Source organism: Fringilla coelebs, assembly GCF_963513975.1.
Source record: "Fringilla coelebs genome assembly, chromosome: 2".
NCBI lineage: Eukaryota > Metazoa > Chordata > Aves > Passeriformes > Fringillidae > Fringilla > Fringilla coelebs.
The window spans coordinates 87,408,812-87,435,248 of NC_140029.1; the positions used below are offsets into that span (position 1 = coordinate 87,408,812).

General features: G+C 49.6%; 2 protein-coding genes across 2 annotated transcripts in view; both read left to right on the forward strand.

Moving 5' to 3' along the window:
* CAPN5 (calpain 5) overlaps positions 1–26,437 on the forward strand; it is a gene marked incomplete at its 3' end in the record, with an annotated part of 48,971 nt that overhangs the window by 14,113 nt on the left and 8,421 nt on the right. Inside the window, exons 2-4 of the mRNA XM_084200901.1 lie at positions 1,273–1,449; positions 17,315–17,446; positions 25,935–26,143. Of these exons, the coding sequence (XP_084057027.1) occupies positions 1,288–1,449; positions 17,315–17,446; positions 25,935–26,143 (503 nt within the window). The 5' untranslated portion in view covers positions 1,273–1,287. The remainder of the gene's footprint in view (positions 1–1,272; positions 1,450–17,314; positions 17,447–25,934; positions 26,144–26,437) is intronic.
* OMP (olfactory marker protein) lies at positions 20,701–21,180 on the forward strand (the record flags this gene model as incomplete). Its single annotated transcript, XM_084226751.1, has 1 exon — positions 20,701–21,180. The coding sequence occupies one exon, from the start codon at positions 20,701–20,703 to the stop codon at positions 21,178–21,180; it is 480 nt and encodes a 159-aa protein (XP_084082877.1).

Here is a 26,437-nt window from a genome sequence, read left to right on the forward strand (position 1 = left end):
ACCTACTTTCCTTCTGCTAATCCTAGTGGTTCATTAACTGCTGCTTAAATTGGTGCCAACCATCAGTGATCAAATAATCCTTGGGATTTTGGGTGTTTAGAAATTAGCTGTTTCCAATTAGCCATTATCACAAGTTCATTATCCCCCCACGTGCTGTGATACCACAGCAAGCACGTGGTTTCTGTATGTCTCACTAGGAGGGATGAGAGGTCAGCTTGCTGGATGCATCCCCCCACTGGATGGGGCACCCTTAGTTTTATCATGTTGGAGACTAAAGCTGGGATTGTGTCACTTAGGAGCGTGCTTTAGTGCTGGGCTTGGCACTGCTGGGTTAACTGTTGGCATAGGTGACCTTAGAGGTCCTTTCTGACCTGAGTGATTCCATGCTTCCATGGTTACGTAGCACACACATTCCCATTTCTTTAGGAAACCACACTAGATATTTCCAGACTGAGGTCACTAATGTCCAGCTTTTGAAAAAGGACATCCCATTTTGGGGAGAGATAAGGGTTGTACATGGCTGTTATAAATAAATACAGAGAAACCTTACGGAAGGAGTTCTGGAAGAAGTCTGTGATTAGGTAGTGGGGAATTGTGCAGAGCACCCCTTTTCCTTGTGCCTGAGCAAAGGGGTTGGTACCCAGTGACCAAAAGGCAGGGGTGATGGAGCACTGACGGAGAGGTGCTGATTTCTCTCTGGGGGGCATTTGAGCAATGGTTTCCTGCTGTTGTCTGGACTGTGCATCTCTGCCCTGGAAGCAAGACGCTTGTCAGGAAAGAATAATTAATCCAGAAACAGGCGGTGCTCTGCCAGGAGACCTTTTTTTTAATTAAAACCTGATCTGATAAAGTCTGCTGAGAAATTGGTGTCTCTGACAGAATCATGACAGGCACAGTTTTGTGAGTTGAGGCTCCGTGGTGCGGGTGTTCTGGATAGGGCTCAGCCCCCACAGCCGCGCACACCCGTCTTGCAGGGGGTGTCTTTTCCTCCTTTGCCTCTGAGGGCTGTGTTTTTCCCAAATGAGTTACAAATTTGTTGAGAAGCAGGGCATCAGTTATTATTGGCTGCTATGCCTGGTTTGGTGTCATTTGGCCGGCTTGGGGGGTAAATGGGAGTCCCAACCCTGACGGATCAACAAGGGACACTTGGGCTCAGAGGTGGTTGTCTTCAGCCACGATGTCTTGGTGCTGCCACTCAGGAAGGGCAGAGGAGGACTGGGTGTCCCTGGGCAGACCGTGCCCCGTCTCATTGCTGCTCTGCCTGTCCTCCAGAGCCGGTGGGGAAGGATGTTTTCCTCAGTGAAGCCCTACGAGAACCAGCGCTACGCCTCTCTGAAGAAGGAGTGCCAGCGGCGGAAGCAGCTCTTCGAGGACCCGCTCTTCCCCGCCAACGACGACTCGCTCTTCTACAAGTCAAGGATTCAGGGCATCCAGTGGAAGCGACCCAAAGTAAGTGCACCCATCCCCTTGCAACGCTGCTTCCTACCATCCCTGCTCTCAGGTGTCCCTAAAAATGCACAGCGCGCCCTTCACCAAGGCTGTCAAGCCCAGTCGACATCTCCTCTCCCCAACAGCACTTATTTATTTACCCTGTCCTGATATTGTGAGCCTCTAGGGTGCCAGGGAGACCTGCTGCACTCAGGTCCAAGTTTGTCTGCATCCAGTGAGGTCCAAGAGCAAAGGAGGCTTTTCTGTGACTCAGTTTCCCCATGCATAAACCAGGGAGATGGTTTGCAGCTGGGTTGGTGTTGTGTACTCCTGTAAGGCTGGTGGGTCCAGCAAGGCAGAATGTTATCTCTGAATCACAGAATGGTTTGAGTTGGAAGGGACCTTAAAGAACTAGTTCCAACCCTCCTGCCAAGGGCAGGGACACCTTCCGCTAGAATACTCTTGGTGGTCCATTTGGAAAGGGGAAAGAAGATAAGCTTTGGGTAGGTGAGACAGTTTTGGGATCTTTGGGGCAGAGGGTGGCTATACCCATCCTTCCTCTTCTGTACAAAAACCATGTCCTCTGCCTCTCCTCCCTGCTGCTATGTCTGTCATGAAGGCAGGTTGCAGGGGGCTGGGGATGACATTGCCTGTCCCCAGCATTGCCAGTTCCTCTTCTTCAGTCCTCAGTGCCAGCCCAAAGGATACACATCAGGACCTGAGGGCACTGTGGGGAATTTGTATGTCTTGTTATGGCTGTCCACTTGGAGTTGCCCGTGAGAGCAGTGCTCTGACTGCCATGAAGCACAAGGAGTCCCAGGTAGCAGTGATAATTGTGGTTGGGAAGTGGCAGTATCCCAGCATCTCACACACCTGGGTTTCCTTCCTTCCCTGTGGGCAGCAGCAGCTCTCTCTGCTCTGCCTGTGCTTTTCCACACGTGACTTGGTGGCATTTGAGTGTTGTGGGGTTGCCTGAGCTGCCGTCATCGTCTTCACCCCTGCTGACAGCCCAGAAAACCAGCTGGCCTTCCACAAGACAGTGCTGTGTCTGTCTGGGTGAGGGCAGTCTGGAGGGGGTGCACAAAAGGCTTTGTGTGAAGGGAGAGATGGAGCTGAACTGACTCTTGTGTGGCCAGAGGGGCTGAGCCCCACAGCATCCTACTGGGCTCCTTGTGGGAGGAGACCTTATTTCCCCCTGCTCTGCCTCTGTGTCTTCCACTCCAGCTCTTCCTGGACACTGGGTTCGTGCAAAGCCCTGTGTGTGTTTTGGTTTGTTCCCTTTGTCTGCTGGAAGGAAAAGAGGCTTTGTGCACAGCTGCCTTCTGAAGACAGGGCTGACCATGGTTTGGTCTCACTGTGGGGGACAACATGCACACACCGTGCACATCCCATTTATACAGCATTTATACAGCTGAGTCTTTATAAACAACTTTCTCTGGCACTAAAAGGTGGGGACGTATTTGAGACCCCCTTGCTGATTTGCAGTCAGGTCACACACATTATTTCAGCCCCATGTCTAAAGACAGAGGGTGGGATCCCTTTGCAGAGGGACAAAGATTGCTTGTGTTCTGCTGAACATCTCAGAGCTTTTCTCCATCTGCTTTTCTGCCTTTCATCCCACTCACAGCCCTTGGTGTTCAGGCAGGTGTTATCCCCTTGCTGCCTTGCTCTGTAGAGCATGAGGTCTTTGTAAGAAAGCTTTCTGAACCTCATCTGCAAGGTGTCATGCTCACCTGGTCCAAACCATCCCTGCTGAAGCACAGAGTGAATTCTGACTTTTTCCAGCCCCCCAGCTCTGCAATTTCGTAGGATCATAGAAGGGGATCATTTGGGTAGGAGGGGACCATTGAAGCAATTAGCATAGAATGTTGAATCAGGGCTCTTTCTGGCGTGGGCTGTCAGTGAGAAAGGAGGCTGGAAGTGGGTCTCATGTGCCAGCAAGGTCCTGTGGCTTAACAAGACACAGAGGTGGTCCTTGTTTTGCTGCCTCTGCACCAGATAAAGGGAATTTTGCCAGCAGTTTGGGTGCCAGAAGGAATGCATGCTGAGCAGTGGCAGACTCATGATGCCCCTGTCTGGTAGGATTGTTTGATCCAGCCTACTCAGCTGCCTTGACCACAGAATCACCATTCAAAAAAGAATATGAGCTCACACCTGCCCTGTTTGCTGCTGAAGTTTAGAGAAACCTCTTTCTCAAAAGCATTTCTCTATGTTCTTTCTCTCAATTGTTCATTTCAGCAAAAGTAACTCAATTTCACAGGGAGAATTGCTTTGTGCCAGCAGAAAATGCAAAATGACATTTTTCGTTGCTGGACCTGATTCTGCCTGAAATCATACTGGCTTTCTAAGGGAGGGAGTCCAGGAAAAATCCCAGCATCTTCTGCAAGAAAGCAATCACTATCAGCTTTTCCAAGTTAATGCAGGATTCAGCAGAGTCCAAAATGTCCATGAAGCTTAAATCAACTGTTCTGCTTGTGTGCTATTGAATGGCATGGTGCAGTTATTAAACCACAGAAACATCTTGTTTCTATTACAACCAGCAAATCTTAGGCAATCACAGTTGAATCTCTTTCAGAAAAAAAGCAAGTAGTGATACTCCCAGCTTTTGGCAGATGTTGATTTGGGGATTTCCTTACCAAGAAATGGAGTCCCCAGTCCCGGGGATACTGTTTACAGGGAAAGGATGGTGTGCACACACTTTTATCTCTCAGGGCCATGGCCATGGGTTGTTATGGAGTGTTTGAGCTACAACTGTGATGAAACATAAGAGCTCATTGTGTCTCTGGCTTTGCTGTGAGAACAGAGTGGGTGGAGAATGGAAATAAAAGCTGTCCACTATTAAAAACAACCACTTGCTTTCTCAGAAAAGTTGTCATCTGTGATCTACGGAAAGAAATCAGACGTAGGAGATAAATTGTGCCCTGAGAAGCTGTAGCTGCCCTATCCCTGGAAGTGTTCAAGGCCAGGCTGGATGGGCTCTGAGCAATGTGATCTAATGGAAGGTGTTCCTGGCCACAGCAGGCAATCGGAACTAGGTGATCTTGAAGGTCCTTCTAAATGAAAACCATTCTGTGATTTTTCAGATAAAGCAGTTGCATGTGAAAAGCAACCGCAGTGAACTCACTGGGGCGCTGGGAATGGGCTTTGGCAGAGGCAGGATCTTATTTCCTCATGCTTCCATGGTGCTAGAACGGATCTAAACAGTCCGTCCTCCGTGTGTGCATCTCTACCTCCCCAACTATTCTTCCAGCATCCTCTCTGTTCCTCCATGCACTCCAAAAGCTTGCAGCTGCTTTGGCAAAAAAACCCAGCAAAACAACAAAACCCCCAATCTCTACAGTGCTTTCCCTTTTGTTTGAAGTTTTTCTGGGCAGAGGGGAAAGGGAGAGGATGAGGAACAGCTCTGGTCCCTTCCCTGGTCAGGCTGGTTTGCTTCAACTTCCTCCTGCATCCGGCACTGCAGCCTTTCCTGGAATGGGCTCAGCCTTATTATTTCCAGCAGGGTGTCCTCCCTCCCTCCCTGCTTTCCTTGGCCTCCAGCCCTGCTCTGGATGCCAGATCTTTGCAGAGGGAGCAGCTGTTTGAGCCCTCTAATCGTGTTTTGGCTCCGGTGCTTGTTTGCTGGACGCCTTGGTGATGCAGGCCGGCAAAGACAGAAAGCCAATTACTGGAGTGCTTCGGAGGGAGGGAAACCACAGCATCAGCCTGAGCAGGGAAGGGGGTCCTGGAGAGCCCTGTTTAGTGAATCCACTTAAAAACAAAGCTGGCTGCTCGTTGCCTTGCCAAAGCAGATTTTGGAGATCACTCAGGCAGCATCAGTGGCTCCTTTTGGCAGCAGCACTCGGCTGCTGCATTAGAAATTAAACAGAACTTTCGAGCTTAGCTCAAATTCCAACACCTCGCTTGAAACTTCTTTCCCTTGTGCTCTGTATGCTGCTGTGCAAAGGAGAGCGAAATCTGTATCCAGCAGGCAGTACCACTCCCAGTGGAACTGTCAGCCTGGTCCTCAAGCTGAGTTCTGCCCTCCCCTTTTGGGACAGGAGTGCTGGCAGCACACCTCGGAAGTGAGAGGTTTGGTCTGTGCTTTGGGTGAGCTGGTCTGCATGACTGGGAGGTGGGTAAATAAGAAGGGGTGCCACAAAGATGAGTAGAAGGGGATGGATGAGGTGCAGAATGGCTGGCAAAAATAAGGGGAGATTTGGGGCATCTGCTGTGTCTGTTGATACCCTGTGGAAAAAATGATGATGGTGTAAGGTAGAAGAGATTCATCTACCCTGTGGGGAAAGAGTTAATTTCTTCTAATCATCACTGTCCCAAGCTCTCTTCTTGGGTACAGAGTGCTTCTAGTGATGCCATGGGAATGCTACAGGATTTGGCTAGGGTCTGTCTTTAACACCTCTGGGCCTTACCCAGGGCTTGTTTTCTCTCTGCAGCAAGAGAACCACTTGTTCAGGTTCAGCCTGCTGGGATGGGTCACCAGCCAGGACAAATTTGGGCATCCCTGCAGCTGTGGGAAGGAAATGAAACCTGGTGGATGTGGCATCCACAGCTTCTCAGAACAACCTGGTCCAGCATCTCACCACTCTCACAGGGAAGAATTTCTTCCTAATACCTAATCTAAATCTACCCTATTTCATTTTAAAGCCATTCCCCTTGTCCTGTCATGCAGGGTACATTACATCCATTGTCTCCTGGACTGGATGCTGTTGTCTTTGGAGGAGGTGCTGCAGGATGGGAGAGCATCTCTTAGCTTACATCATGCACAGGTGTGATGTTGAACTGCGTGAGCTGCATGCTCTGGTCCTTCAGCTCTTCCCAGGGAGCAAGGCTGAGCATGAAGATGGTGTTTTCCTCCCTGTTCTGGGAGGCAGGTGGGCTGCTGTGTGCTGAGTGTATTCCTGTCCACAGCAGTGTCACAGTGACCGTGTGGCTCAAGGTGACCTGTGGCTCCTGCTGAACCTGAGCTGCATCCCTGCGCTGTGGGTTCAAGCCTGGATGGTTGCAACCACCAGAGAAACTCTCTTGGATGAAGTCTCCACACCCTCCCAGTCTTCATGGGAAGAGCTTTTCCCTCCATACCTGTTTCTCAGTATTTTTATCTCTCTCCAGTATTTACTTGCAGGCAGCTGAATTATCTCTGCAGGAATTAATTGTAAGGGGAGATTGGCACTGATTAAAGAGCATAAAGGTAGACTCTTGCAAAATGGTAATATTATTTTGCCTGGATGAGGGCAATGTCATTTGGAGGGGAAAGCCTGAGAGAGTAGTTGTAGGGAAGAGAGACAGGCCAGGTGTTTTGGAAAAATTATGGAAGCAGATCTGAAAATGCCACTAGGACCATGGCATTTTCAGCCCTACTATGGCACTGGGGAGAGATGCTCTCAGTTGCAGCCCTGAGATTTTTTTCCAGACAGAGAAGAGAAATCTTATTTTAGAAACCAAGAAAATAGGATTTTTCAATAGCCATTCCCTGCCTTCCTGGTATATACCTACTGTGACTGGTGTATAGGGGTTTTGTCCATTCACAGACTCATAAATGGTTTGGGTTGGAAGGGATCCTAAAGATCCTCTAGTTCTTTGGGCAGGGACACCTTCCACTAGACCAGGGTGCTCCGAGCCCCATCCTGGCCTTCAGCACTTGCAGAGATGGGGCATCCACAGCTTCTCAGGACAACCTGGTCCAGTGTCCCACCACCCTAACAGGGAAGAATTTCTTCCTAATACCTAATCTGTCTGCCCTATTTCACCGTAAAGCCATTCTCCCTTGTCCTGTCATGCAGGGTACATTATGTCCATTGTCTCCTGGACTGGATGCTGTTGTCTTTGGAGGAGGTGCTGCAGGATGGGAGAGCATCTCTTAGCTCCACTCTTCTTTACATTATTAAGCACTTAGCTCTTTTCTCTTGCAGTATGAGGATTATACAGTCAATCCCCTTGGGGGTTTCCTGGAAGGGGAAAGGAGTCAATGAACTAATTCACTAAAAGCAGGACCAGCACTTCCCTGCCCACAAATTTCTGCATTAAAAGGTCGTTTCCCCAGTGTGTAGTGCAGGCTGGGAAGCTGGCAAACACACAAGAGTGAAGATAATGGGGAGGACAGAGGTTAGGTTCTTGCAGGTCTTTGCTCTCCGAAGTTCACCAAGAGTTTAGCAGGGAGGCACTTACACTGGCAATGGCAACTGGGTGCAAAAATGTTCTGGTGTCCCACTTGGAGGTGTTTCTTCTGGAAAGACTGAAATACTAAATTCTGTGCTCCAGAGGTGTCTTTACTGAGATTTTTGCAGTGTCTTGGCCTGTCTCTCTCACTTTTGGTCTCTCCCAAAGAATGCTTGGGGTTAGTGTTGGCACTGGGGCTCCTCTGTGCTGCTGGACTGACTGAGGGATCATCTCCTCTGAACAGAGTCAACAGACTCCCTGAGGTCCATCACAGGGGTTAAAATCCTTCCAGACCTTTGCATTTCTCCTCTTAGGAATTTATGAGCCACTTGCCTGTTAATTTATCTGCTGTTTTCAGTAAAACTGGAGCTGATTGCCAGTTTGGCTGTTCCTTGCCAGGAAAGGATTTGGTCATCATTTAATGCAATCTCTGAATTGACCTTGTTTTTACATTTTTAAGCCATTCATAGGCTACTCCATCCCTCAAGGATGAACAAGAGATTCATTGTTATTATTTGCACTTCTTGTAAAAGGTCTCTGCTCCCATTAGATGCGATGCTGACCCTGGCTGCATTCCAGCAGGTCTCACCAGGTCCTCCCAGGCTACGGCCTCATGGTGCCAGGTGAGCCCACTCTCCCCCTTAGCCCCAGCGGGGACTGGAGTTGATGAGATGCTTGGCACTAGTGCAGCCTTTGATAAGAAATTCCCAGCCAGTCTGCTCTGTCCTCAGCATCAGAAGGACACGGCCTTAAAAGCAAAAGTGACAGTAAAATCCCTGGATTAGATTCATGGCGTGCTTCTTAGTGCCTCTCAGTGCGGCTGCGTGTTGGTGACAGGAAATTATTGTATTGGTAATGAGGAAGAGCAGAACAATAGCAGAGGGTGTCACAGAAAGGAGTGCTGGGCACCCACTGTCTCTGAGCTGCACGGCAGGGAATGTGCAAATCCTCCCTCCCAAATCCTCCCAAACTGGGCTCTGGGATGCTGGAGAGGCACACTTGACCTCTGGAGCAACTGCAGAGCTGCTTATCACAGAACCACAGAGTGGTTTGCTTTCAAGATCACCTAATTCCAACCTCCCTGCCATGGGAGAGATATCTTCCACTAGAGCTGGTTGCTCAGTGTTAAGGAAACTTCCCTGTCCAGCCATCCAGGAGATGCTCTGGCAGTCACACTCCCACCACCTGAGCTGGGACCAAGCCCCCTTTGTAGGGGGCAGCTCCAGGGAGACAGTGGGTGCCTCATTTGGCTCCCTACACTCACAGTCAGAGCAGGTTTCCTTACTGTGACCCCAGTTTTCCCAGAACAGAGTCTCAGAGATCTGGATCATTGAAATTATTTCATCTTGGTGCAGTGATAGAAAAATGGCCCGAGCTGATGCCTCTGAGGAGAGAGCCCAAACAAAGGAAGCCTTTTGTTTTTATCCTCTTGCAGTCCGAGCATGGGAACGCCTGGAGAGTCTCCTAGTGTCCCCTAGGTCACATGGATGGGACACAGGTGCCCTTTGTTCTTTGGTCAGCAGATCACAGCTCTTGTCTCAGGCTTGGGCTCCCTCCCCCCAGAGCTCAGACTGCAACTGCTCACCAAGATACCTGCACTGAATGTGTTCCTCAGCACTCAAAGCCCTATCAAACCTGTCCTGGGGATGGCGCATCCACAGCTTGTCTGGGAAACCTGTGCCAGTGCCTCACCATCCTCACAGGATAGAATTTCTTTCTATTATCTAACTTATACCTGATTTTATTCAGTTTCAAGCCGTTCGAGCCATTCCTCCTTGTCCTGTGACCTCATGCACTTACCAAAAGTCCCTCTCCAGCTCTCTTGGAGCTTCTTTAGGCACTGGTAGGAGCTCCAAGGTCTCCTTGGATCCCTCTTGTCTACAGACTGCACAACCCCAACTCTCTCAGCCCATTTTCATAGCAGAGCTGCTTCAGCCCTCCGAGCATCTTTGTGGTCTCCTCTGGACTTGCTCCAGCAAGCAAGGTCCATGTCCTCCTCACGGGGGAATTCCCAGAGCTGGATGCACGCTCTGAATCAACCAAGGCTTTTAATCTTGGTGCAAGCTGGGAGTTTCTGCACTGCCTGTGAGCTCTAATCTTTGAGCCCTCAGAGAGGATGGGATTTTGGAGTGGTATGCCTGTGTTCAGGGCAGGTGTTCCTGCTGGAGCAAGTGTCTTTCACTGAAGCCCTTGAACAGCCTTGATCAGGCATGATGCTGCCTCTTGCAGGAGGAAAATAAAATACAAAGAGAGTGTGTGTGTGTGAGCGTGCAACTGTATGAGTTTGTGAGTGAGAGTGTGTGAGTGGAAATATAAAGCCATGCTTCTTTGATATTTCTGGATCTTTGTGAAGAAACCACTGCTCAGTGATGCGTTCCTCCCAGTCCCCACTCAAGAAGGAAAAGGATGAACAAGCCATCTTAATGGACAGTGGTCGTGGATGGGTAAATTTTGACTGTGGTCTGATGCAAATGCCACTGACAGAGTTACATAAGAATTAATGTCCCTTCTCCCAGTTAGCAGAAGCTCATGACTCCACATCTCTAGAGGGGGTTTTCTCATAAAACAGGATTGTAAAGCTACACCCAGTGTATGAATAACCAGAATAGGCGTGGGCTGGAAGTAGTTTCTTTAAATGGCTTAAACTCATGATAACCTCATTATTCATCATCTTTGCATAGTCAGGGATTAATTTAGATTGTGGTGAGGTCAAGTCCTGTTTATGAATGGAGGGGCTATGAATGGGACACAGTCACAAAACAAAGGGTGTTTCCTTGCCCTGGGAGAAGGAAATGGAGACAGTATGGCTCAGGGGGGTGTGGGAGGTGTCCTCACAGAAAAGCATTTTGGAGATTTTGATCTGAGATACACACAATGGAGTGTGGAGGTAGTTTTCCTTTGCAGCTTCCAGTTCTTCTTTTCCTATCAATAACTTTACTCTTAGGTTAATTAAAAACAAACAAACAAAACCAACAGAAGACTCCTGCACCATTTAGATTTCTAAATCCTGTTTTAGAGGATTGGCTTTCAGTGGGACACAGGATTTGGGATTCAGGCAGAGCAGCTGCTGAATTATGTTGCTTGGAGGCAGAAACAGTGCAGCTGAGCTCGCGGCCACATCAGCTTGCTCCAGGATTTCCCTGGCTGGGTTTGGACCATTCCTCCTGAAATTCTGTAGTGTTTCACAGCAGGACTTACTTGGATAGGCTCCTCCTTTTCCTCCAGCATGGCCCCCTCTCTGCAGCCTCCAGGGTGGGGAGTGATGGCTCAAGAGTGGTGCAAGACGTGGAGCATCCTCGGGGCTCCTGCCTGTGGTGTGTGGTCCCTCACTGGTACCTGCATGACCGTGATCCTCCAGGTCTGGGGCTTCATGCTCATAGCTTCAAGCCAAGCAGTTCCTCTGCTGGAGGTTAAACCTCACAATTAAAAGTGCTGGGGGGCTTGAGAGAATGGTGTGCCACGTGGGAGGACAGGCTTTGGAGTGTGGCTGTATTTTAAACTCACAATACTGCCTAACCAGGGCTGGTTCACCCCTTCCAAGGGGAAGGTGCAAGTCCTTCCCAGGGGAAGGTGGTCAAAGGAGATCTGTAGGAGAGCTCAAGACTGGGATGTGATGGAGGATGGGGGAACTTGGGTGGAGGTGGCCAGCAGCACTGTGCTGAGTCAGAGGTGTATCTGGCAGAGGGGTTAAACAGCCTTGGGAGCTTATTTTTCTCCTCTTCCTCACATGACATCTCACTGCTCTGAGCACCCCATCCCCCAGTTTGTCAGTGAGCCATGTGAAGATTTTCCTGCTTTGGCAGTGACTTCTGCAGCCCTCGGGGCTCTTGGTATCCAGGGAGTTTTTGGGTTTTTTTTCTTTGTGGCTTTGCCACCAGATAAAAGCACTTGCTGTGGGAGAGATGGCCTGGAGAGAGCTGTGTCTGGATGTGTGGTGATGCTAAAAGCCAGGCTGTGCCAGCCTCTGCATCAGTCTTGGCTGGGTAGAGACTGAAGAAGTCCTGGGTGGAGTAATGGTGAGACTTCCCAAGAGTGCATCCCTGGAAAGGGCATGTGGGAGGAATGACAGGTCTGGGGTCTCTGTACTTGTGCCAGTCTCCTTCCAATCCCTCTCCATCTGCTCCTGAGGAAGTGCAGTCCTCTCACAGCCTTTTGTGTCTCTCCACCTCTCATTGCTTTATCCTTTTTTGGTGGCCTTTGTACTTTGGAAACCCGGAAGATAAAACTGCAGAGGGACCTGATAAGGTCCTGCAAACTGACCTTTAGATCTTGTTTCCCTCTGTCCCCGCTCTTCCTGGTGCTAAAGAAGCCGCTGCCCCCACTCTTCCTGGTGCCAGGACAAATGCCATTGCATGATGCTGTGGCACACAAACTGAGTCAAGGAGTTTGTGGGGACTGTGTGTTTTTGGATGCCTCCCTTCACAAGCAAGTCCTGTTTGCTGTGGGAGGAGTGTCCAGTGCCCTCTGCATGGTGTGGGAGCTGATAACAATACAAATGTGTACACACAGGGATCCTGTGAGTGGATTAGCATTAGGGATGCCTGACTGAGGCAGTACAAACCCCCACAAACAGTTCTGTAGGGTGTAGATATTCCCAGCCAAGCCTACCCTCCTTCCATGTGTGTGAAGCTGATCTGCCAAGTATGTATTTTTTAGTAGAGCCTGTAGTGACAGGACAAAGGGACAATGGCTTTAAACTGAAAAAGGATGGATTAAAAGTAGATATAACAACACAATTTTTTTATAGTGAGGGCGGTGAGACACTGGCACAGGTCCAGCCCAGAGAAGCTGTGGCTGCCACATCCCTGAAAGTACTCAAGGACAGGCTGGATGAGTTTTGAGCAGCCTGGTCTAGTGGAAGGTGTCCCTGCCCATGGCAGGGGATTGGAGAGAAATGATCTTTAAGGTCCCTTCCAACCCAAACCACTCCATGATTCCATAATCCTATATTAATCCATCTGAAAGCATAGACACCTGGTATTCTAAATTCACCCCATTTCCCTCCCCTGTGTCACCCTGGTGCAAATTTTATTAATTCCCCTTTTTGCAAAATCCCATCCCAGTTGCAGATAGCTGCAGCAGGGCAACACAGGGACCTTTGTGTCTGCTGTGTCACTGTTGCTTGCCATGCCTGGGGGCCTCTTGCTCTCTTGCCTGTGTGAGTGACATTTAAGACAGGATCCTTTTGGCTCCCAGTTGCTCAGAAGGGAGGAGGGAATGCAGCCATGCTGATAGATTATTTTGCTGATTTTGCAAGTCTGAGTGAAGGCATTGTTCTGAAACAGCCAGGCTCTGCAATGAAATTAGACTAGTCTGTTCCTTACAAAATCTTGTTAGCAAAAAGTGATCCTGGCATGCAGCAGATGTTGTATCTCCCATGGTTATTCCTCCTCCTGACATAGCTTTTTCCCTCCCCACAGCTGGCTGGACATGATCCAGATCCCCAGTGAATCTGAATCTTAGAAACCTGCACTGGGAAAATGTTTTGGTAAAACAGTCATCAGTTGCAAAGCAAATTAGAAAGTGAGTTTCTCCTTACAACCCTGTGTGGAACTGGACTGGCTGGAGAAGATATTTTCTGCTTTAAATGTATTTGGAAGAAAATTGTGTGCATTTTGGGAAAGTATCCCAAAAGGGAGAGCAGAGGGAAAGACCATGTGCTTTTGGGTGGGAAGCAAAAAAGTACAAGACAATTGCTCTGATTGAGGTTTTTTTTTTTCCTTAATGAACTTCAGAATTCCAAAACCAGAAGGAGCAAACTGTCCCAATCTGGGCTCTCCTAAGCCGGACCTCTGCAATCAGCCCCTCACCAACAGGAACCTGCTCTGGCTCTGATTTCCACCTCTGTCCCACATCCATTGGAGGAGGGAGGATATGAATCACCAGAACTTTGAATCACTATTTTGGCCCTCTCTGTGTTATCAATCTGAATCCTTCCATAGAACCATCCATACAGGCTTTCTCTAAATTGTGTTTTGTTGCCTGGAGCTCAGCAGGCATTTCAGCAGACAGTTTTAGGGAGGGCAGATCATCTCTGATGGTGCTTAGGATCCTTTTAATAACCATTTCCAGAAGTCTTCAAAGAACATGTGGGTGTGGCACTTGGCAACATGATCCAGTGGTGAACATGGAAATGTTGGATTAATGGTTGGATTTGGTGATCTTAAGGGCTTTTCCAGCCTCAATGGTTCGGTGATTCTTGGGATCCTCCAAGACAGATTCTCCTTAGGGGTAAAGAGACATGGATGACTCCCTTGGTCAAGGCAGAGTTAAGACCCACACATTAAAACCATTGCTTCCCTGCAGCCATGGCTTTTGGCTTCCCCTCCCTATTCCTTCCTGCTCTCCATTTGTGTCCAGACTAGGAGCAACCAGGATCAGGCGGTAAAAAATGAAGGACAGGATGGAGTTCCTGTCTGCCGAAGCCTCAAGTGGCAAGGGGCAGTTTGAGCTGGTTCTGCTGTGGCTGAAGCCTGAACCCAGAAGGCCCCAGGGTGTGTGTGGGTGTAGATGTTGGTGTGCTGCCCTCCTCTCTCAGGGTCATGGTGCTGGCAGGGTGACGTGGTGTTTGCTGCCTGGATAAAGGTTATTGCTCACCTGGATTCTGTCTGTTGTGCGGTAGGGAGGGGAGGAAACCAAGGTCATGACCTCCTCTGGTCTGGGAATCTCCGCTTCTCTCCTCCTTTTGCACATGCAAATTCCAGGCCCTGTAATTCCATCTGGCTGCAGAACAAGCTCCTTATCACCTCCAGCACTTTTCACAGGAAAAGGAGCACTGAATGTTCCAAAGCTTTTCTTGGCTTTTTGACCTAGTTCCCACTGGTATCTTGTCCATCAACCACCTCTCTACGTGGGCTCTAAGTGTGCTCTGCATCACACACCAGGGCCCCACTGTGCTCCATGCAGTCCTGGGGCATTCCAGCCTGGCTGAAGCAGTGCCTTGGTCCTTGGTTCCCACTCACTACAGCCAGAATACAAGGAATGTTATCCCAGTGGATTGAGGCCACACAGTCTAGACCAGGTACAAAATTATGAGTGGAAACTCAGCATCTTCCATAGGGACTGAATAATCCAAGTAATTTAATATTGGTAAGCTCCAGTCTAAGGAATATGGCAAACCTTCCCAGGGGGTTTTGCTGGGGAGACTGACCCATGGATGAAACTTATCCTGACAGAATCAGTTCCATGGCATTAGAACAAGGAGGCAATGCTGCCTTCCCCTTTACAAGGATTGGATATTAGAAAACATTTCATCACTGAAAGGGTGTTCAAGCATTGGAACAGGGAAGCAGTGGAATCACCATCTCTAGAAATATTCAAGAAGAGTATAGAGAGACATGGTTTAGTGGTGGATTTGGCAGTGCTGGGTTAATGGCTGGATTCCATGATCTTTGAGGTCTTATTAATGGTTCTGTGATTTTTCACTCCGGAGATGAGAAGGCTCAGGGAAATCTTAACAATGTCCATAAACACCAGATAGCTGGGAATGAAGGAGACAGAGCCAGACTTCTCAGTGGTGCCCAGTGGCAGTACAAGAGACAGTGTGTGCAAACTGAAACAGGAAATTCCATTTAAGCATGAGAAAAGACTTGATACTGTGAGGGTGGTCCAAAAACTGGCACAGGCTTCCCAGAGAGGTTGCAAAGTCTCCATTCCTGGAGATACTAAAAACCTGACTGAACACAGCCCTGAGCAACCTGTTGTAGCTGACCCTGCTTTGATTAGGGGTTGTGGAGTGGATGATATCCAGAAATTCCTTATAACCACGTTGATTTGGGGATTCTGTGCTTAGGATCACTGGGAGTCCACTGGGACTGGGCTCAGTCCCAGGGCTTGAGCGTGGTCTGTGGTGGGTCTTCTGCAGGGAAGCGTGGTAGCCCGGCTCTGCACTTCAGGGCAGACCTTACTGCAGCTTCTCAGTACTTGAAAGGGGCTTATAAGGAAAATGGGGACAAACTTTTCTCCCTGTTGAGATAGGACAAGGAGTAGTGTTTTTAAACTGAAGGACAGTTGATTTAGACTTCCTATAAGGAAGAAGTTTTTTACAAAGAGGGTGGTCAGACACTGGCACAGCTTGCCCAGAGAGGTGATCGATGTCCCAGCCCCAGGAAACATTCTAGGTCAGGTTGAACAGGGCTCTGAGCAGCCTGATCCCATTGATGATGTCCCCACTTATTGGACTAGATGGCCTTTAAAAGATTCCTTCCAACCCAAACCATTTTTTGTCTCTGTGTTTCTCGTGATTTTGTGTTCTCACCTGTCCGTGTAATACCAAGCAGGTCCTTTATTGTAATCTGCATATCCCCCAAGGACAGAAGGGGCAGCTGTGGCCCCCAGATGGGATAAAGAAGGCAGGATCACAAAGAGCTGATCCTGCAGACCCCCCGGCAGCAGACACATCCCCACTGCGGTGCCGTGGAGCAGAGCTGAGCCCGCTCCTCTCCCTCCCTGAATGCGCTCGGCGATGCCGAGAGGCGCCGGCGGCGGCTCCTGCCCTTGCCGCTGTCAGCCTGCCTCCCTCTAGCGCTCATCCCAGCATCCTGCGCCGCCAGCGTTAGGGGATTGCTCCTTCTCCTCGCGTCTCATCCTGGCCGCTTTGTGTCAGGTTAATGTGGAGGTATTTGGTGCTGGCTGCGCTAGGTGGGAATAGCAGGAGGCGCTTATGGTCCCTTTCCCTCCCTGTGGTGGGGCCTTAGGCAACCTAATCTAGTGGTGGGGTCTCTGCCTGGAGTGCAGGGTTTGGAACTAGATGATCTTTAGAGTCCCTTCCAACCCAAACCCTTCCATGAATCTATGGGTAGAGGTAATACAAGTCCTCATATGCAGAGTCGGGTGGGGCATATTATTCTGGGTACAACCAGCCTGAAAAACTGGGAGGTGTGGGGGAAGAATAATAATCTGCTTTTCCTTTTTCCTCTTCAGATTAAATGTAATAACAAAGGGTAAAAGGATCTTTCAGCTCTTTGTCTGTCCCATCTGCTCCCAGCTTCCAGCTGGATGCAAACTTACAAATGGGATTGAGCAGGAGAAAAAACATTTTTTAAAAAGCAGTGTGTCACCTGAAGCTTGCTCAACACCCTCTGTTATTAAGTTCTTTCTTGGCTCTAAGTGGGAGTGGGAAGCAGGGGGGACAGCCTGGCAGGAGCCAGGCAGAGAAAAGCCAATGGTCTTCATGCACGGTTGGAAGGATGATCTTACCTCCCAGCTGCCTCCCACCCAAGCTTCTCTATTAATTGTGCCTATGCACAATCCACCATCCTGGTTTGGGTGGCAGAATGAGTATTTAATCCTTCTGGCTCAGCTACAGATCTTTTGGCTCACCAAATTTTTTTATCTGCTGTACTAGGATATGGAAGAGTAGATCCCTCACTCTTTGTAAAACAGTCATGGAGTAGAGGCATCTGAAAGAGCAGACTTAGAAGGGCAGTAATGGTGTGAACTATACATTATCAACAGGGATAATTACGACAAAGCTGCACTGGTGCTGGGACGGAATAGGGAGTTGGTCTTGTGATGCTGCCCATGTCCTGGTGAGAGCAGCAGGCAGGACAGGGCCCTTCTGCCACCAGCCTGATGAGCAAGGGCAGCAGAAAGCTGCAGGTCAGGTTTACACGGAGTCTGAGCAAGAGAGGAAGTGACTTTCCTTTGCCAAGAAGCTCTGCTTCTGAATTCCCTGTATGTCCGTGTCTGCTCACTGAGCCAGTGTGTCTGTTTTTCTCCTGTCCCACAGGAAATCTGCAATGATCCACGTCTCTTTGTGGATGGGATCAGCTCCCATGACTTGCACCAGGGCCAGGTTGGGAACTGCTGGTTCGTGGCTGCCTGCTCCTCCCTGGCATCCCGGGAGTCTCTGTGGCAGAAGGTAAGTGATTCCCCATGCCAGGGAGAGCCTGTCAACACCTTGGCTTTGCATTGTGTTTGTCCAGGTCAAAAACTGGCTCTCAGAGATGCCTCATGTCCTGGAAAGCTGATAATGTGCAAAAAAATCTCCCTTAAAAGACTGACTTGCAAAGGGCGTTGGTCACCATGACTGCAGTCACCACACTCCAGCCAAACCCTTGGCCAGTTTCTCCTTAAGCAAGTGGATCAAATCCCATCCTGTTTTTCAGATCCCAAATTTGACCCTTTGAATACCAAAATAATCCAAAAACTAACAAGAAGAACAAAGTTATGGATGCTCAGCTGCAGCATTAGGCCCTGTTTCCCTCGTTCCCATGGTGTCCCCTCTCTTTGGCTGTTTGGTTGTTCCACCTTGGCAGTGACACACCTCATGCTGGGGCAGGAAGGTTGATTTCAGGCTGTTAGCATCTCTCCCAAGGCACTGCTTGCCCAAAGCACCCATCCCTGGTGTGTCCAAGGCTGGATGGCACCATGGGGCAGTGTTCCGTCGAGTGTGGGGTCCAAGGGGAATGTACTCTGTGCCAGAAAGCCACCAGGGAGCTGCACCAGAGCGAGGGGCTGGGGAGCAAGCAGAGAGGTACAGGGGGAGGGAGGTGCTCAGTGCCACATCCTTGGACAGTCTGTGCCCATCTCCACCATGGCCTCAGCTGTGCAAGATGTCAGCCCTGTGAAAGCCAAGGCTGGGGAACTTCAGCTTCTGGTGCAGGTGTGCATCATCACAGGGCAAGAGACCAGCAAGTTGTGAGCAGCTTTTCCCAGATTTTACTGTAAAAGGCAGCCAGTGTGTGCAGGCTGCACCACCTCCTTCAGCCACAGCCTCCTACATGGCCCTGGGACAGTTTCCTCCACCCCACAACTTTACCTCTGCTCTGTGTGCTGTGGTTCTTCCAGTCTCTGCTTCCTGTGCTGAGCATTAACACCAGGCTCAGGGATTTCTTGCAGCATCCCCATTTTTTGTTAAAATCGAGGTTTTTCTTCATATGGGAGCAGGATAGCTGTTGTTGCCCTCTAGATAAGCAATATGACTTCCTGCCATGGTGGCTGTGGTGACTGCTGTGGCTCTCATCACCAGGGTGGTGCACAGGGTTGTTTAGCTTGTTCCTCACCATCAACATCCCCCAAGGGTGAGTAAGCAAGTTGTCATCCTTCCTCCCCATTCACTTCCAGCTCTGCCCTGGGAAATGCCAACCAAACAGAGGCTGGGTCCCTTTGGACACGTCATTATTTCAGTTTGCCGGGCATTGCTCTTCCTCCCTTGGCAATTTGGCTGTGGGTGTTTGCAACTTCTCATTTTCCATTGCTTTAACTCTCAGAGGCTTTTTTTTACCTGCCCTCTCTTTTCTTTCAGAAAGGTTTGATTTATAGAATTATATAGGTTGGAAGGGACCCCAATGACCATTTGGTTCCAGCTCCCCCGTCACAGGCAGGGACATTTTTCACTGGATCAGGTTGCTCAAAGCCCCATCCAACCTGTCCTCGAACACTTCCAGGGATGGGGCATCCACAAATTCTCTGAGCCCTTTGTGTCAGTGTCTCACCATGCTCACAGTAAAGAATTTCTTATTTGCTGAAGATCTCACAGACAGAAATAATGGGCCCCTTGGTCCTAAGTGTGATTACACGTGCAGTGTTATCACATGTTGTGATAACATTGCTGCACACCAAAATGTCTCTGTTTGGGGTCTGGCAAAAGCTGAGAGGTACTGATGCAGGCTTAAGTATCTCTGAAATATCAGCCTAGGAATCTTGGCCCAGATCACCCATGGCTACTAGAAAACGTGTTCCTGGTGTACACCAGAATGTGACATAGGCTCTGCATGTCCCTTGCTCCACTTCACACAGAGAAACTGTCTCTCTTAAGTGTGTGTGTGGGGGGGAATACCTTCTAGAAAATAAGGCAGGGAACACTTCCCTGTGGATCCTAGGAGGTTATTTTATTCAAACATTTTCCTCCACCTTGCTTTCTCCATGTCCCTGCTTCCCATTAAGCCTGTGTGGCATGAATCACTGAGTGGGAATGGGGTACTGGAATTTAGTTGAGAGCTATTTTCTAAATTCCTGAGTCTTGGATGACCCTACATGGCTCTAGGTGTGATCTGGCTCCATAGCACACTTTCTATGATCCTTCAGACGTGTCTAGCTTTTATGAAAAGAAACTGAGACCCCATTAAATGGGGGTCAAAACCATGCAAGGGTGCTGGGGCTGATTTGCTACTGCAGGAGCAGTGTGGTGTCTGGTTCCTGCCAGCTGTGCCATGCTGAAAAGGGCGTGATGGTCATGTTAGTTTGCTATTCATTGACTTATAGTCAATTTGTCCCTTGGGTCCCTCGTGTCTTTTTCTGGATGGCACAGCCTGATGGAGGCCACCAAAATGGTCAGGAGGAAAGTGGGTTTGTACATGCAGGAGGAGAGAAGGTAAAAGGGGAGCCTATTGCTGTGGGCAGCTACATAACTGTAGAATCACAGAATAGTTTGGCTTGGAAGGAACCTTTAAAGGTTATCTAGCTCCATCCCTCCTGCCATGGGCAGAAACACCTGCCACTGGACCTTGTTCCTCAGAGCCCCATCCAGCCTGGATAGGGGAGTGTGGCCAAGATGGAGCCAGGCTCTTGTGGGGATGCACAGTCAGAGGACAAAGGACAGCAGCACAAGCTGCAGCTTATCTTCTGCACGAACTCAGTCAGACCCTGGAGCAGAGCCCAGAGAGGCTGTGGGACCTCTGTCCATGGAGATACCCAGAGATGGACTGCATGAAGCCCAGAGAAACATGACTGATTTAACTCTGAACTAAGTCCTGCTTTGAGCAGTAGCTTGGACCAGACTCCTCCAGAGTCTCATTCCAGCCTGAATTCGCCATGAACCTACACTGAGAGAAAGCCAGTGCCACTCATCCCTCCCAGGGTGGCATCCCTGGCTTTGTTTTGGGATAATGAGCCGTGGTTGTCAGGGAGGTTGCCGGGGAGGCTGACATGAGACATCCCTTCCCTATGGATTATCGTGCACAGCAGCACCAACAGCTCTGAACCTGCAGAAGAGTCGGGAGGGCGCCCAGGGGCAGCCCCAGAGGTGTTCTGCGTCACTGGGCGGGTTGCCTAGCACTGCTGCGACTGTGGAGGAGGGACACCAGCTCCAGGGGCCTGTCTGATCTTTCCCCCCGCGTGTCCCGTTTGAGAGCCACACGCTGCTGAGGACGGAGCAGAGGAGCAGCCGGGGTGATGGCAGCTGGGGCAGGGGTGCTCGAGCTGCCCTTCACCTGCGACGAGCAGCTCACCTGGCGCATGCGGCTGCGGTTCCAGAGCCTGCAGCAAAGGAACATGAGGCCCCAGGATGGGGAGAAGCTGCTGCGCCCCAACGAGCACATCTACCGAGTGGATTTCACCCAGCAGCACCAACTGCGCTTCCTCCGCTGGAACGTGCGGCTGGAGAGACCCGGGAAGGTGACGCTGACGGGCACCTCCCAGCACTGGACTCCTGACCTCACCCACCTGATGACCCGGCAGCTGCTGGAGCCGGTGGGCATCTTCTGGAAGAAGCCAGGGGCTGAGGAGGTGGAGTGCAATGAGGCAGATGCCCAGGAATTTGGGGAGCGGATAGCAGAGTTAGCCCAGATCCGCAAGGTGATGTATTTTCTCCTCTCTTTCACCGGTGGCCTCGAACCAGCTCAGCTGAAAGGCTCCATTGTTTTTAAAGCCTGATCCCCCCTCTTGCTTGGCTTTTCTCCTTCCAGCTATGCTTCTTTCAGTCCAGTTCTTTGTTCCATTTTTACATCTGGGCTTTTTTTCTTTTTTTCTTTTTAATGAGAAGACAGCACCATGGTAAAGCAGAGAACAGCTCAGTGCTTCAGGAGCCCCTCAGCTCTGTGAAATATTCCCCAAATGTGCTGCCCACTGTCCAAATGATGGGGACAAGGGGGCCATGGCCTTGCTGCTGCATTTGCCTGGAGAATAAGACTGTGTGCATGTAAATTCATCAGGGATTCACGCAGGGTCTTACTGGCTTGGAAATACGAGGCTGCCCTCAGTCCTCTCACTGTAGCAACTGCACACCAAAAACCCACTGGAAAAATGAATAATTGCCATGCCAGAAACCAGCAGGGACCCCTGGAGAGAGCCCTGCTTTCCAGTTTCCATCCTAGCCGTTGTTTGTGATGGAGCTCCTCTCCTTGCAAGGTGCTGAGTGCTTGCAGGCTCTGGTGACTTGTGCTGCTGCTGTGGCTGCTTGGAGTCTCTGAAGACCAGTCCCACGGAGAATCCACCTTGCTGTGAAGCTGAAGTACATACACTCGGACTCACTGTGCCCTGCAGACTGTAAACCCCCTGGACTAATGGGGACGTTGGACCAGCCTTTTCTGACCACTGCCACCATTTCTTGCTGGGGGGAGGGTGGAATTTGTTGGTCCAAGATGGGTTGGAGGAGATGTGTGTGTGTGTGTGGGCAGAGCCAGCAGCTCAGAGCAGCCTAGGCCAGCAATGAGTCCTCTGCAGTAGAGCTAATTTGTGCCTTGTTCTGTCCTTAAAGCACCCATGAAAATATTTACTCTGAAGTGTCTATAGAGAGCCATGAGGCTGCAGAGCACTTTGCAAGGCACAGAGCAGGAACCTGCTGCTTCTGTCCCTGAAAAGCAGTTTCTCCTGCCCTCTAAAACAAGGAAAGGTGTCTGGGTGACCAGGGGAGCAGAAGGAATTGATACATCTATAACTATTGGAATAGGAGAGTGTTTTTGCTTAGTTTGCCGGATGACTGCAAGTAAACTATTAAGTCTGGATGTTTCCTTTTCCTCCACCAAAAAGTGGAGAGTATTTCAGTGAAGCTTCTTGAGACACACAGATTGAAAAGTCCCTTAAAAGAGCTAAGTATTATTGCAGTTGGTCCTCTGCTTAGATTGCACTCAAGCATGCGTGAGTACATGGGTGGCCTGACATCTTCACAAGATGAGTCAGGAGAGAGCAGTGATGGGAAAGCCAGGGCAAGTTGGCTTTGTACCTGTGTATCTGCAGACTTATGCAGACCAGCCCCAAAAAGAGTCCAACCTCTTCTCCAAACCTCCAGAGATGCAGACCCTATGCCTTCCCCAGCCCAACAATAGTGTATAAAATGACATGCAGAAATTATGCCAGGCAGAGAGGGAAAAGAAAGCAGATCAGCTGCTGGCTGGAGAGATGGTGGGAGCTCCAAGTCTTGCCCAAAACCAAGGCCCAGTAACCACCAAATCCTACAGCCATGCCATGGCCACTGCCAGACAAGTTGATGTCTTTGTTTAGACCCCAAGAAATGCTGGACTCAGTGAGTAGAGAGAAAAGTGGATGCATCCCTGCTTGGCCAAACACCCTCTAGGGTCCTCGCAGACTTTGCCATAGAAAACCCTTCCTTGTTCATCCCAGGGCAGAGTTCCTGACTACAAACCACTTTAGACCAAACAGCAGGAGCCACTGCAACATCCAAAGGGGTTATTGCATGCTGAGTCTCACAATATGCCATTGCTACATTGCTAGGGTAGAGTTCTTGCTGCAGATATCCCCCTGGCTGTTGGTGTACCACAGTAAATAAAAGCCTAGACAATGGGTTCCCCTTAAGCACTGAGGCTGTTTGTGTCTTCTTCATGCTCCCTTTGGAAGCTGCCCTAACTCTGCACGCAATAAAGCACCAAATTTCAGCTCAATATTGGTATCCTTGAGCCCCTTTTAACTTCCTGTAACATTTAAGATGAACATTTCTTCTCTGAAAGGCTTCATGGAGTATTGAGCAGGTTTTTTGTGGCCAAGAGGGGGTTGAAGCTGGGCAAAATGATTTTCAGGTGGATCCTTGTTTCCTTCAGAACTGGGGAGGGAGGTGAAGGGACCAGTGTGATCTCTCTCTGCTGCAGGGATGAGCCTCTTTTTACCAGTCACTGAAACTATCCCTACCCAGTTTCAGCATCCCATAAAGACTTTCAGATACATCACCCTGTTCCAACTTCCAGGGGAATTTCATCCCAGTCTGTACCACAGCCCAGCAGACTGGAACAGCTAGGTGCCTCTCTCCTTATTCTGAACTGGCAAGTGCCCAGCAGAAGGCTTGGAGAACTTGGAATGTACCAATTTCTCCTTCTAATCAGGGAGGTTTTTTCCCAGGGTCACTGGTACCTTTTCCCTCTCTTAAAAAAATTGAAAAAAAGCCCTAAATCAGCTTAGGGAGGTGACCCTGGCATTTCTGAGCTCCCAATTTACCTGTCTCTCAACCCTTTCACTGTAAATTTGTCACACTAAATGGTGTTGCAGCTTCAGATTTTGTGAGCCCCCAAGGAAAAAGCAGCACAGCTGGGTGAAGGAGAAGAATGTGGTTTCCACTGCCCCAGTGTCGCACAACCAAGCTGAGTGCAGGACTTGTTGGGATCCTGGCATGGGTGGTCCATGGTATTCTCCAGCAGGGAACATCTGTGGAGATCAGACTCCTCTCATTTCCTCCTGGCTCAGTGTAGAAATACGACCAGTCCCTGCTCCTGGAGCCTGCCCTGGATGAAAGCTGACCATTTTTGCTGCCTTCAGTGGTGGAGGGCGCTCCCAGAGCTGCCCCCAAGGGAAGAAATGAGGATGATGGTGGAGACCTGTGTGTCCTGCCACCAGTGACAGTCGGAGCAAGTCTCAGCCCAGCCAGCTGGAAGCTGTCACTACCAGCTCTGGCACACGAGCTGCCTCTAATCAATGCTGGGATCATTTCTAAGCCCACATTAATAGCGAGTTGATTATCACAACGGCCCCCTGTGACAATTCATTAGGATGAGCTCCAGTCAGGAGGGAATCCATGGGCACTGATGGAGGGCTGGCTGACCTCTCCTGGCAGTCTCCAGAGAGGACTCTGGGACCTCAGTTGTTAGCACCAAACCCTCCAAGTGTCTCTTTTTCATGGCTCTGTCTGCTCTGCTTCTATTGATCCAGTCGACTCAAGAGTGCCTGTGAGCTTGCAGGGCTGATGGCATCATTAATATTTCAGTGTAGGAGCAATAAGAGCCCTGGGCTGGATCATTGCTGGTAGCTAAGGAGTCGGGGGGCTCTTCAGAGGGAATTCTCTCTGCACAATTCCTGCTTTGTGACAGCAGACAAAAAACAAAAATAAACTACAAAAAAAACCCAACCCCCCCCAACAAACAACAACAACAAAAAGCAGTTCTGTCAGCTGGACAAGGGTAGACAGTAAAGGTGGTTTCACCATGTCCTGTGACTTCTGGAAGAGGCTCTTTCCATGCAATATAGTTGTGTCCTCTCCTATCCCATCCCAACATGCTCGGCTCTCCACAGGAAAGTGATTATTTGGTGTATTGGAACATCATAACATAATGCCTGCTTGCATGGACAACTTGGGTTTTTTTATCACTGAGCTCAGGATCCTTTGGGAGCAGGCGAGTGGAGTAGCAGGGGTGTGGACAGTCAGTCAGTTTGCTGCTGCTGTGTAAGTCAGTCCTTGTCAGCCATCAGCTGCAGTAACCACAGGTGTCCTCACAGCCTGCCCTGGCCATGCAGTAAAACCACATGGCCTCCAGCCTCAGCAAAAGCCAAACTGTGGTAGGGTAGTTCCTTGCCGTGTGCCTCTGTGTCCTGGTTCCAAACAAGACGCAGATCCCGCTGCGTGTACCCTCTGTGCCTGCCTGTGCTCATTTCTGTCCCGGCTGTTGGGTGAATTGTTCATCCAAAGCAGAGCTGGGGGTGCCTGCAGCCACGACGGGCTATGGACTTGGGCAGTTCCCCTTTGCTTGTGCCTGTCCTGCTGGCAGTGACACCAACCTGTGCTTCCTCTGACCCCTCAGCTGCTCTAGGGCTTCTTTCAACTCAGGCCTTCTTTTCCATCTTTCATCAAATCAACTCCCTGTGCTTGCCTGGGTGAGCATGGTAGCCCTTGACAGGGAAGAATGGAGACCTTGAGGGAATGGGGGTTCTGTTTTTCCCACTTTTACTTAACAGAGCAGGTTCATGCAGCATATCCACTGCCTGTATCTTCTTTGGCACCAGGCAGATGAATACCACACTTGTTCTTAGGCCAGTCCAGTCACAGCAGAATCAAGTAGGGGAACCAAAGATGGTGCTCTTTGTTAGTGGTAGCCTACTGACACCAAAAAAACCAAAATACATGGTCATAAAAATAACCATCCCTGGTTAGGCAAAGAACTCATCTGCTCCAATAGCCTGTCTACAGAAATAGATGGCAGCAGATTCCAGGGTAGGGTTATAAGAAAGAGGACAGAGGTCTTTAACTCTACCTTCCAAGGGACAGTGAAGTCTAAGCTATTCCAGTACATGTTAATCTAGTCTGCATTGGCAGAGCCAGGTCCAAAAGCTGGCCCCAGCAGACTGTAAGCAAGTCCATCCCCCTCATATTCTTCCTTGTCTTTGATATTGTCTGCATTATTTCCAGGATAAGAGTCAATCCCAGCAAAAAAAAAGGAATAATTTGGGTATATGTGCCTCTTCTTTTGCAGGTCATCCCAGACTGGAAGGAGCAGGAGTGGAACCCTGAGAAACCCGAGAGCTACGTGGGGATCTTCCATTTCCAGTTCTGGCGTTTCGGTCAGTGGCTGGATGTGGTGATCGACGACCGCCTGCCCACGCTCCACAATCAGCTCATCTACTGCCACTCCAACTCCAGGAACGAGTTCTGGTGTGCCTTGGTGGAGAAAGCTTATGCCAAGTAGGTACCCAGGCAGTTGTAGGATACAGTGGGATCTGGGCACTCTGATTTTCCTCTCTGTTCATTCACCAGCCAGTTTGCAGCAGTGGAAACAACAATTTCCTGTGGAGAAGTAGTACATAACTCAAACAGACAAACACTGAGGAAAAAACCCTTTCTCTAGCCCTAATTTATCCTCAAAGCAAAACACCCCTCAATGTTTCTTTAAGTAACACCTATTCTAGAGATTTCAAGTTCCTTTCACCATGGTCCTATGACAGCAAGAGTGCGGCAAGGAATGTGGGTCCTATTTTT